The 12,996-nt window shown below is 36.4% G+C and overlaps 1 protein-coding gene across 2 annotated transcripts in view; it reads right to left on the reverse strand.

Moving 5' to 3' along the window:
* MBD5 (methyl-CpG binding domain protein 5) overlaps window positions 1–12,996 on the reverse strand; it is an 86,424-nt gene that overhangs the window by 52,302 nt on the left and 21,126 nt on the right. The window contains exons 5-6 of one of the 2 annotated variants that reach the window (XM_006834556.1): window positions 2,745–3,071; window positions 61–269 (exon numbers count right to left, since the gene is read on the reverse strand). In XM_006834556.1, the coding sequence (XP_006834619.1) occupies window positions 61–269; window positions 2,745–3,071 (536 nt within the window). Of the gene's footprint in view, window positions 1–60; window positions 270–2,045; window positions 3,072–12,996 lie in introns of both variants that reach the window. The other variant, XM_006834555.1, reaches the window with a different exon arrangement.

Here is a 12,996-nt window from a genome sequence, read left to right on the forward strand (position 1 = left end):
AATGTTTTAACAGTCCCACAGCTTGTTTTCTACTACAGCATACCCCAGGGAAGGAAGTACCTGGAAGTTTTGAAATAGACAAGCCATGGGGTTGTTGTTTGCTGGACAAGGAATTGTGGACTGCCCTTGGAATGCCGGGAGATTCTGGTAACCCTGGAGAAGCTGCTGCTGTTGCTGATTTGGAGGAAACATCTGATTGTTGTTTAACAGTGACTGTAGATGAGTCAGTTGATGATTATTCAAAGTATTGTTTATTGATGGCATGTCACCTGTAGTTTGAAAAACATAAAGCAGAAGTCAGGGTGATTCTTCAAAGATCCTATGCCTTATCTCTGTAACCGAGGATTCATGAAACAAAAACTAAAAGCTAGAATTATGTGGGTCATTCTTCTTTTTCTCCTCAAAGTTTTACTAACCCACTGCCATGGAGTCACTTATGACTCACAGAGACCCTAATGAACAGAGTAGAACTGCCCCTTAGGGTTTCCAAGGCTATGAATTTTTACAGAAGCAAAGTACAAAAGCAGCTGGTGGGTTTGAACCACCGACCTTTTGGTTAGCAGCCAAGCGCTTAACCACTGTACCATCAGGGCTCCTAAAATTTTACTACATGGTAAGGAAAGAGTAGGTTTATCGTTTAGTTTTTATGTTTTATAATTTGTTTTCTGATCTTATATCATGGAGAGAGTACTTAGTCATTGATCTATCCACAAACCAACCCTTATATACTGAGTTTCAGTGTTATAGAAGTCCTGGAAATTATTTTTATTAGTGCATCTAGAATTAAACGTTGAAATTAGCCTAAAATGCTTTAGCAAGCATAGGTCTTGGACTATATGATTTAATGAGTGGTTCTGATCAAGACTTGCTTAACGATTTTAGTTCTCAAGTCACAATTATTAATGATTGTCACCAAACAATTTGAGAGATCTGTTAGAAATATACATTTTGTTTTGAAGTACAGATTGGTCACCTAAAGTTAAATTGTAAAGAAAGCTAACAATACAACAGAAGGTGCCTAGTTTACATTTGTGTATTTTTTAAGTTGAATTTAAAATCTACTTTATAATCATTAAAAAGATAATCATATTAGTTCATTAGTAATTAAATATTTACAATTTTAAATTAGATTATTTTTAAATTGCACTGACATTACCTTGTAGATAAAGTCATAGAAACTGTCCTGAGACTTGAACTATATAGATGTATAAGGTTTTTAATTCATTAATTTTGATACTAAATAGATGTAATTATGCTATATCACAAAGTCAGGAAACACAACTATTATAATGTTTAATATATTGAAGATGCCCTTAACAAGTTTCCAGACTTTAAGTATACTACCACTGTAGTTTACGTTGTGTGTGTGTATATATATATATATATAGTTATTTGACATTATTTTCTAACTTTTTTTGTGATAGTTATATGAATAACTTTGTTTTTAAGTCACAGAGGTCTAAATAGTATTGCTATGTGGGGAAATCTAGCAGCAGCAGCAGCATTAAGGCTGTTTTACCGAACTCGGTCAAGCTTTGACTCTGAGTCTTTATGCATTGCTTCTCATTTTGCTGGATAAACATTTAGTTTTATTTCGGGTTCACCTGGAAAACGCTTCCTCAAGCTGTTTCCATCCACAGTGCAGCTGCTCATACTAACCCTGTGATGCCACATCAACTAACATTCAAATCAAACAGTTATTTTTTAGATGTGCCTGTGCTTGATTATTTGAAAAATAAGATTCTACTTGGCTTAAGAGAATGATAGGCTGGTTAGGTTTAGGTGGCATCAGAATTAGAAGGTAAGAGAAAGCAGGTTAAAGTGACATTTAGTATAGCTGGAATAGGAGAAAAGGAAAAAGTCCTCCTCATGTCTGTATAACTATGATGGTGTGGGGGTGTTATTATATTTAGTTCCTTAAACAAGCTGTGACATAATAAAAGCAATTTTTAAAAAATGTGACAAAATGGAGTTTTTTTTTAAAGGAGAAAATAGAATTAGAAAAACTTTTCTTTTGTAAAAATTTGTGAAAAGATTGAACTTACCAAGCAGACCTGTCCCCAGTAGAGGGTTAAGTAGCTGTGGCATCACAGAGTTACTGTTGAGTTTAGCTGGACCAGGTGTATTCCCAGCATTATTACATAGATTCAGCAATGTTTCTGCCATTGACACCACTGCTGTCCCACCAAGTGTTGAGACAGTCAGTGCTGCCACTGCTGATGATGTAGTGGTTGTGGTAGTGGTTGCCTGGGAGGAGGTTGCTATGGAAACCTCTGGATGATTAGCTGTGTTGGCCGATGCCGAGTTCAGGACACCTCCCAACAGCTGGGGATTCAAGGCCATTAATCCTGAGGCCCCAGTGACAGCTGGGAGGAACAGGGGGTTAAAAGTAGTGTCACTGCCTGCAAAGCTTGGTAAAGGATTCCCCAGGGGGCTGGTTAAAAGGGTCTCAGCTCGGCTGTTCTCTGACTGATTGCTTGGCAAATGGTCTGGTGGGGCTGTCATCTGTGTTAATGAGGGTAAAGGGGTATTTTGCTGTTGCAAAAGATCTGAGATGGTCAGATTGAAAGATGGCAGGGGAAGCATGGCAGCTGCTTGGGCTTGGTTCTGAAGCAGGGCTGCTAAGAGCTGAAAGTGAACAGGCTGTAATACCTGCCCATCCATGTCACTGGAGAGAAAAGCTAAAGCAGCATTTACATTCGGGTTGAAAAAACCTAAAGGATGGAGGTTGATCTCAGACTTGCCTTCTCCTGCTGAAGGCTGGAGGATATTTAATAGATTCTGGTTTAGGAGATGCTGTTGATTCACTGGCAAAGAGATAGGTAGAGAATTGAGGAGGCTGGGGTTCAAGGGGTGTGGAAGATGATTGTTGGACGTGCTGTTGGGTGGAAAATGAAGTGCGTGCTCCTGGCCAACAAAAGGAAAATCACTCCCAATGGGCAGCTGACTCTGCAGTGGGTTTCCAGTTGCGGTGGTGACTATGACGCCATCTTGAAGAACAGATGTTGTCTTTGTGATGGCAGGATGATTGGTGCCAGCTATGGCTATGGAGGATGATGGTCCTGAACCGCCTGAAAGAACAACAACAAGAAAAAGCCCAGGCTTATTAACTATGGTTATTAAGGAAGACCACCCTGTAAAATGAATTGAGATCCATTTCAATTAATTGCTCATCAATTTTAACTAAGTTAATTGTAATCAGAGATGATTTGACATCTGCTAACGGGACAAGTTTAACTTCATACTTTTAAACCTACTTTGAAAATAAATAATATATTTAAGAACTTTAACATTTTAAGTGGTAATTGTTGCTAATGATCCATTAACTTGTTTTTCACAGCTGGACAGGGTGAAGATGGGGAAAAACTATGTTTTCTTTTGCTCACATTGATAAATAACAAGGCTTCCTTAAAAAAAAAAGGTTGTGTTCATTTAAAAAAATTTCAGTTTTCGTCTTTATTTATAAAGCTAGTACTTGCTCTTGGTGGAAAAAAAAGAACAACAAACAAAACCAAAAGTAGAACATGAAAAAAAAGTATAAGAGAAAAATAAAAAGTACCTTTGCAGATAATATTAGCTACTAATACTTTAATGTATGGCTTTCTGGGTCTTTTCTATGGATATGCTCATGCATACATACATACACATATTTAAAGTATATACACAGATATTCTTTCAATAAAAAATGGAATTATGCTATGTTGTATAATTTTCTAATTTATCAACGTATTCTAAATATTTTTATATGTTAACGCAGAAATAACTGCAGAATCATTTTATTAGCATCACGTTTGGTATGCCATAGTTTACTCAACTCCAGTTGTAGATATTTTGATTGCTTCCAATTTTTTACTATTGTAAGCAACACAATGACAAACATTTTTATTAACACATCTTTGGCACCTTGACCAATAATTTTTTAAGAATAAACTCTTAAAAGTGGAATTCTAAGAACAAAAAGCTTACATATATTAAAAGCTTTGTACATATATTGTCAAATTTCCTCCAGCAAAGTCATTTTTTCTCACTAACACTGCATCTTATCATTATTTTAAGTAATTTTGTCACTCTGTATAAAGATACGCTGTTCTCATGATTCCTTAAATCACACCACTCTTCTTCTAAATTACTGTTGTTAAGTGTTATTGAGTCAGTTCTGACTCATAGCGACCCTGTATAGGGTTCGCAAGGAGCGGCTGGTGGGTTTGAACTGCCAACCTTGTGCTTAGCAGCCCAATGCTTATCTTACAGCACCACAATTAGTTAAGTTTTATTACAAAGCTTATATTTATAAGTCTTTTGCTAGAAATGAAAATTCAAGGAAACTGTTATTTGAAAATTAAAAAAATCTGTTATTTATTACAGTCTCTCTCAAACCAAGCTGTACAATAGAATTACCTGGAAAACTTAAAATTAATACAAGTGCCTGAACTCTATCCCAGACCAGATTAGACTTACCTTGGGATGCTGCCCAAGCAGCAGTATTCTTTAAAATTTCCCTTGGGGTTCCAGCTGCACAATGGGGAATGCCAATCACATACATTAAAAGGCCCCTCTGGGGGGCACAAATGGTTATGTGCACAGCTCTAAGATGAAAGTTTAGTGGTTCAAGGTAGTGTCTTTGCAGACAAGTGTGGTGATCTTCTTCTGAAAGGTTATGGAGTTCTGGTAACCCACAACCTACTGGTATTGTAGGATAAGGATTAGGCTGCTAACCCTAATGTCAGGGTTCAAACTCACCAGCTGCTCCTTGGAAACCCTATATCATTGGTACCAACTTGACGGCACTTAACAACAGTCTTGAAAACCCTGTGGCGCAGGTCTACTCTATAAATATGAGTCAGAACTGACTTAATGGGAACTAACAACAATCATCTTTGTGTAAAAGGTCTTCCCCAAAGAGATGCATTGCTTATTGTGATACATGTATCTGACAAATATTTTGTGATTATTATGAAAACATGTATTCATTTAAAAATATAAAACATATATACGGCAAAATGAACAACTGCAATGTTACTGAAAACAATTCAAATATACTGATGATATGCTATGCCTTCATAACAAACTTTATGCTTGTCTATGTGAGACCTAGTCCACACAGATTTTCTCAGTTGTAATGGTAATACAGATATAAGTTTACATTCTTCTTGTTTCCATCTAACAGAATAACACAAACACCTTTCCTTTTGGATATATAGACTGTGCATTCTTATTTTTACCCTTGTAACATACACACTGACTATATTATTGAACCATTCTGGCATTTGTATTTTGGCTTTTTCATCACTATATACAACACAGGGATGAGCATCTTTCTGCATCTATTTTCCTTCCTCTTGAGTTTTTTCCTCAGGAAAATCCCATCATTGGCATAATTGTGGGAATCAAAATTACGGAACTGAAAAGTTTGTAATGTGGAAAAGTCCATACAGATAAAAGGTGTCATTATCATCATTAATGTCATTACTAGTCATAGTAATGGTAGTGTGCTAATAGTAGTAAGTATAGATCAGAATATTCAACATGCCTTATAGAATATCTCCATGTAATTTTCCCAGCTGTCACAGTGTGCATTCTTTTTTTTAAGTGAGCGCTCAGCATTTCATATAAAGAATGAGATTTTTAAAACTATCTTTGAAAATATATAAATATTTATGAAGTATTATCATGAAATAATGACTGTGTTCACAAAGAGCAGAGTAAGAAGACATATCAAATGGTGAAAGAGGCATATGGTATGCAATTCTTTAAATATTAATTCTGATTTGCTATAAAACAATCAACACCTTAGACATTTCACTGCTTTTTAAATCTTGCTGCTAGTTCCATAAGTAGGTACTGTGCATTATTTGCATTCAAAAACCATCTTTTAAAATGAGCTAATAAAAAGTCTTATTTACTAGTAATCATGATCACTGGCATTTTCCCTATCTGTTAAATAATAATGACATATTTAAATATACAGGTCCCTGTTGCTTTAACCACAGTCAGAGCCCATTTCCAAAGTGCTCTAGCAGGTGCATGACAAGGTTTTGTAGATACGGTTGTCCCGTAGAGAATACTATTTTCTTATCATCTTTTATTTGCAACAGGATTCAAGGAAGTACTACTTTGTGACATTATTTTAAAAGTTCTTCATCTAAATATTCTTAAGGAGCGATGATAAAGAAAATACAGTTATTTTGGGTGTATTTTTGCCTTCCAACCAAGAAGGTGACAAATATCACAAGCTTGCTTAAAGGTAAAATGTGGATTGACTTATTTTTTATTTTCTTGGATTTTCAAACAAATCAATTCAACAAACAGGAATACTTTGGTAGACGATGATCTAGAAATGGTGATGGAAATATGAAATAACACTCCCTTTCCTTGCACAAACTCAGAGTTTAGGCAAAGTGATCAATACATAAATCTCCCTGTCTCTTTTCCTCTCTCTCAAATGTATACTAATTGAGAGCTTACTAACAGCCAAGCAACATTAAAGCTCTTCTCATATATTAGCTTGTGTAATTATAATGCAAAATGCTAAGACAGGTATATAACAAGGGGCCAGTTATACAACTGAAGGTGTCAAGGAAAACTGCATGGGTAGTAACATTTGAGCTAGGATTTGAGAGATGAAAAGGAGACAGAAAGGACTTGTAAGTAGAAACAAAGTGATTTTTAAAAAGATGGTACAATGTATGAAAGTGTCTTAGTTATCTAGTGCTGCTATAACAGAAATACCGCAAGTGGGTGGCATTAGCGAACAGAAATTTATTTTCTCACAGTTCAGAAGGCTATAAGTCCAAGTTCAGGGTGCCGGCTGTTGGAGGTTTTCTCTGTTGGCTGGAGGAAGGTCCTTGTCTCTTCAGCTTCTGCTCCCTGGTTCTTTGGAGATCGCCAAGTGGCTTGACATCTATTTTACCCCACCTTTCCTCTGCTTGCTTATCTAATCTCTCTTTACATCTCAAAAGAGACTCAGTATACACTTTACAGGAATTCTTTCTCATTACCAAAACAAAGATAACCCATTCCCAAATGGGATTATAACCACAGGCATAGAGGTTAGGATTTACAAAACATATTTTTTGGGATATAATTCATTCCATAACAGAAAGGGTAGTTTTACCAAACAAAAAGTATGTGTGCTGCTTTGCTATTTCCCTGACCCACATTCCATGGCTAAACCTGCTGCCATAGTAAAGAAGTGAAGACATGTGAAAATACCTTCCTAAACCATTAAAAACAATGGTCATTTCTTATTTCTCTCTGTATTTCCTGTAGGATAAAGCAATGGATCACAAGGTGAGTTTGAACTTCAAGGTCGGCAGTTCAAGCTCACCAGCTGCTCCTCAGAAACCTTTATACAAGGTCTCTATGAGTTGGAACCAACTTAAGAATACAATTTCTCACATGTGGTTGGTATTCAAAAATTGTTTTAGCTGAATGAATCCATTGAAAAGATGATAAAACATAAACTAAATTTCCACAAATAAGATGATTTGATTCTGAATGCATGTATAAAGGGAAAAAGTACCACCAGTTTATAGAGAAAAATGAGAACCACCTCTTTAGTGTATCAGCCCAATACTAGGAGATAAAGGACATTGGAAAGGAGACTGTGGCTGGAAGATGGCAAGTTCCTTTAGAAGGCCCCAAAGAATACCAAGCAGTTTCAGTCACCTTACAGGTAAACCTTCGAGGTTTATCACCAAATACTCCAAGGGTTCTTAATGTCATTCAGTAACACTTGGGGCTATTCAAAAAGGTAGACCCTGAATTTGTATCAATTTTTATAGCTAGGGGTGTGGATGGAGTTCTGTTAAGGTGCTCTAGGATAAGCACATGACTACAAGGTTGGTTTGAATCTCAAAGTCATAGGTTCAAACCTGTCAGCAGCTTGGAAATGCTATACAAGGTCACCAACTCAGTGACACTTAACCACAAGGGGCACGGATAGAGATTGCTTACTTAATAGCTCTGCATAAAAACCTTAGGATCTGTTACAGCATTAGGAAAAAATGCTTTATTATAGTTTACTTTGTTTTTGCAGTCCACAAGTTTTTTACTTTATATAGACAAGAGTAAGAGTCTCTAAAAGCAAATTATTCACTAAGCATTGAGTAGTTTAAATAATCGAGAAGGAGCTGGGAGCCTGGAACAAGTTAGTACGTTGGAACAGTCCTTTAATTGGGGACTGTTTCACAGCAGTAAGCTGTATGTCTTTTTCCTGTCACTGTGAATTTTAAAGGAGAGAAGACTGGAAAGTCATTCAAATACTTTTCTGATGAGGGATCACAAGCCTGGACCACAATCAGAAATTGTGATGGTTTAGTCCAATGAGGAAAAATCATTCAAATACTTTTCTGATGAGGGATCACAAGCCTGGACCACAATCAGAAATTGTGATGGTTTAGTCCAATGAGGAAATGACAGGGGTGTTTACACAGTGGGGTAGGTTTTCAGGTATCAACAGCAATCTTTGCACAGGCATATTATTTATGGCGTGTATGGTAGTAGTAAGGAGCTCTGGTAGTGTCGTGGTTATGAACCGGGCTGCTAACCTGAAGGTTGGCAGTTTGAAACTACAAGCTCCTCCGCGGGAGAAAGATGAGGCGTTCTGCTACCCTAAAGATTTGCAGCCTTGGAAACACTGTGCAGGGTCACTATGAGTCGGAACCGACTCCATGGTACTTAACAACAATGGTAGTGGTGGTGGTGGTGTGGTACCAAGTTGGTTCCAATTCACAGTGACCTACTTATATAGGGTTTCTGAGGCTATCAATCCTTATGGGAACAGAAAGCCTCATCTTTTTCCTGTGGAGTGACTAGTAGATTTGCCATTAGCAGTCCAGCTCATAATCCACTATGTTACCAGGTCTCCTGAGTATGTGTAGAGGAGTGTGTGTACAGAATAACATCAGTACAACTTTCTTGGGTATTTGCCTGTTAGTAATGTTTTATGTTTTATGCCTTATTTTTACATTGTTTTTCAAAACACGTGTAGTGTGTAGCTCTAGATTGATTTTTTTCTTCCTGGTCATCATATATATTTTTTGAGAACAGCCATTATTCGTATTATACAAACCCTTACACGGTTGGCTATTAATGTTAACATTACTAAACGTTTGTACATGTAGACTACTAACGTTTTTAAGTTGTCATATCAGTTTAATCTGTAGCTCCAATTTTGAATGAACACTATGCAAGAAAACATCAAAACTGATTTTTATCCATGAAATTCAAGAACTTAAAAAATGAGTCAGAAGGTAATCCTCCACCATTTTTGACCTTTATCATTTGCTTTGGCAAGTGTACTTGAATTGCAAACGGGTCAACAGTAATCCTTAATAAAAATGAATTCTTCTAGACGCAAGAGAAAATATCATGGGCTGTTCAGTCTAATAAATGATCCCCTTTTCATTGTAATGGAAGTAGTGAAATTTTCTCCTCTATATTTAAAGGATTGCTTTAGAAATAATAAGTCAAAATAATTTTTATGAGATGTCTAGATTTTCCAACAAGATACTATTTTCTAAAGCCTTAGTCACAGGGCATGGTAATATATATTTGCAGAAATATATTGCTCTATCTCCTAGTTTGGGATGTTGATAATAAATTCTTAAGTCCCACTCCTTTATCAGTAATAGAGAGGAAGCCCTGGATAAAAATCAGGACTCCTAGAAGGGATGGAACTGGAATTTGAGAATATGGTGTCTGAGTTGTTAGGACTGTGTCAAGGAAGCTAGCCTTATGGTGGCAATGAAGTCTGAAAAAAGACATGATTTTTCTTTTTGGAATGATGATCATGCTTTGTGGTTCCATGATATTATGCAGAATTTTTCTCAAAATAGCTAGAATGAAAAGGCTTGAGACTTTTCACTGTTGACTCAAGTGATAGTTTTTTGGAAAAAACACTTATCACATTTTTAAATATTGTGATGAAGCAAATCTTGAAGAACGAAGTCTCTTGCTTGTTGTTCTCTAAGATGACTAAAGTGATGGCTAAAATGTGTCCTCAGTACTCCAGCTTGATGGTGTATCTTTTTCCTTTGTTTAGTGAGCAATGAAAGCAGAGCTCCTAGACTATTGGTTAACTGTACATCCTTCCATTGTTCACTGGCCTATTCACAGCGCTAGAACAGAGTCTAGCATATGTAAGTGCTCAGTAAGTATTTGCTGAATTTTCTCATGAATATTCTAAGACAGAGTTGAGACCCATTAGTCAGCTGTGAAATCAATTTACTAGGCCTCAACTGGTATTTCATTTAATAAACTAAACAGAAAATATAGAGTACACTGTTATTGTGGATAAACTTTCTGTTATTCATAATCACAAATCCTTATAGCAAATGATAAAAGCATTTCAGTGGGTTATGACTATCATTAAAAAAAAAGAGAAGAAACAGATAAGATAGGGTAGGATAAAATGGAATAGGAAATATCAGAATGCTTCACATATAATAATATTTTTCATGAAATTTTTATTTCATTTTACATCAAAAACATGCATGTCTACTTTAATGTAATTTAATCTATTGCTATAAAAACGTTTGAAAAACACTGCTATAGGACCAGGCCTCTGAGTTGCTCAACTCTGTTGGGAGAAGTGTATGGAGTTGTGCTCTAGGGAGCACATTTATTATACTACAGGTATTCCTGTGGAGTTGTGCAGCACAGAGGCCCTGCTCTGGGATATCTGTAATGAATTCCTGTCCTTGTACCTGTACCACATGGGCCTTGGATATAGACTCTGAACTTCTGTGGCCTACCTCCAACTCCAGGCGTACCTCAGCAATGTTTGAAGAGCTCTGTTTGCTAGTTCCATTTTTAATCTGTAAAAAGGTGAGCTGTTACTTTGAATTTTGCAAGAAGTATACCTATTAGAAAGGAGACCTGGTAGCGTAGTGGTTACGAATTGGGCTGTGAACTGCACGGTTAGCAGTTAGAAACTACCAGCTGCTCCGCGGGAGAAAGATGAGACTTTCTGCTCCCGTAAAGATTTACAGCTTCGGAAACCCTGTACAGGGTCGCTAAGAGTCAGAACCGAGTCCACGGCACATAACCACCACCACCATACCTATTAGAAGATCATTTTTATTCTTTGCTTAGAAATAATTTTTATTATATGTTTGTAACTTATATTAATGTTGCTTGATATAACTTCATAATAAGTAAAAAACATATAACTTATTTATTACTATATGCATGGGGAGAGTCCTGGTGTGGCACTGTAGTAAAGCACTGGGATGTAAGGTAGGTTTGAATCACAAGGTCGGTGGTTCAAACTCACCAGCGGCTCCTCAGAAACTCTATACAGGATCATTATGAGTTGGAACTGACTTAATGGCACTTAACAACAAACATGCATGGGGAAATGAAATCCATTTTGATGACCCCACAGAAGTACTTTTTAACATTATTTTTAATGAGTCAGATTGTTGTAGAGTTAATGCTACTCCCTAGAATCGGAGTAATTTCAGAAGTTGCCTAAACATCTTTAAATGACTTGATTTTAGTGGATAATAGCTTAGGTGTCTCCTACAGAAAAACCCAACCAACCCAATGCTTCTCTGCAGGACAAAGATGTGACAGTCTGCTTCTCTAAAGATTACCCCCAAAAAAATAAACCCACTGTCACCAAGTCTGACTCATGGTGACTTTGCAGGACAGAGGAGAACTGTCCCATAGCATTTCTAAGGCTGTGATCTTTACAGAAGCACACTGCCATATTATTCTCCTGTGGAGCATCTGGTGGATTTGAACTGCCATCCTCTAGGTTAGCAGCCAAGATGTAACCTTTGGGCTCCTCCTCTCCTGGAACCGAAAAATTTTTAGGTGTTGGTTTAGTGTATTGGAATGGAATAACTTTCTCCCAATTTACACACTGGGACAATTTATTACTGGAAAGGTACAAAATAGATCATTGAATTTAGTAAACAATATACCACTTTTGAGTTCTGTTATGACCTTTGATTACACAGATGCAATGTCTAAAATCAAACATATCCTAACTTCCACACACAAGGAAACATTAAACCTGGACTCCATTAACAAAATAAGTGGTGTAACCCTGAAATGAGGAAACTTTGTTTTTTAAACAGCAAGGCAGTGTCTGCATTAAACATACCTTAAAAACAAATAAATAGCTCATTTAGCAAAAAATTAATGAAAAGGATGCAGATTTTTATCACACAATGAAGAATTTAATATTGTGGGAAAATTCAGTTTGGACGTATGGTTTAAAAACAAGAACAGAGAGCTGTTTTTCACCTAGAAGCCTTATGCATCACCTGGAGATGACATTCAGGCATTTAAAGCGTTTCAAGAGTAACCATTACATATTCAGACACAAGCTTCAAGGAGCTGCTCTATCATTCTTCAGCCTATGTCATTCTATCTAGGACTGGACGACTGCTCTTAAACTCCCCATAGATTGAGAGGGCTAATCTGTATGTACAACCCACCCTTGATTGTGGTCATCCTGGAATCTTTCTACATCTGTAGCCTCATCTAAAAAGTGTAGAGAATGACAACTTCCCTGTCTTTTCTTCATTGGCACATTTCCAATGCATTAAACCTAATACAGGCTTGAATGAGGTTAATACAAAGAAAAAAGAAAAAAGGCCTTACTTAGCAGTCTTTTACCCACAGTAACCTTCTGTGGTCTTTTTCATGTTCTTATACCTACCATATGAATGGCTATCCTGAGTTTCAATCAAATGCATTTTGTGCTGAAAGGAGATATTTTCTTTTCCACAGTTAAAAAAATACATATAAATATCCATGAACATACATCTATTCACAGTTTTACTTATATTCTTGTTACTCAATGTATATCTTGAAGAGTTAAGGCAAATGAATGTTTTAATTATTTTTTCTGCTTGCACAAATCCATACTCTGCTCTTTTAAAGGATTGTTATCTCCATGTGCTTATAAAAGTTGAGCAAATGCTTAACAGAAAAAAAGTATAAAACTATGAAAAAGTATTTTAAAATGAAAACATCAGA

The sequence above is a fragment of the Chrysochloris asiatica genome, unplaced genomic scaffold (assembly GCF_000296735.1).
Source record: "Chrysochloris asiatica unplaced genomic scaffold, ChrAsi1.0 scaffold00012, whole genome shotgun sequence".
In the NCBI taxonomy this organism is placed as follows: domain Eukaryota; kingdom Metazoa; phylum Chordata; class Mammalia; order Afrosoricida; family Chrysochloridae; genus Chrysochloris; species Chrysochloris asiatica.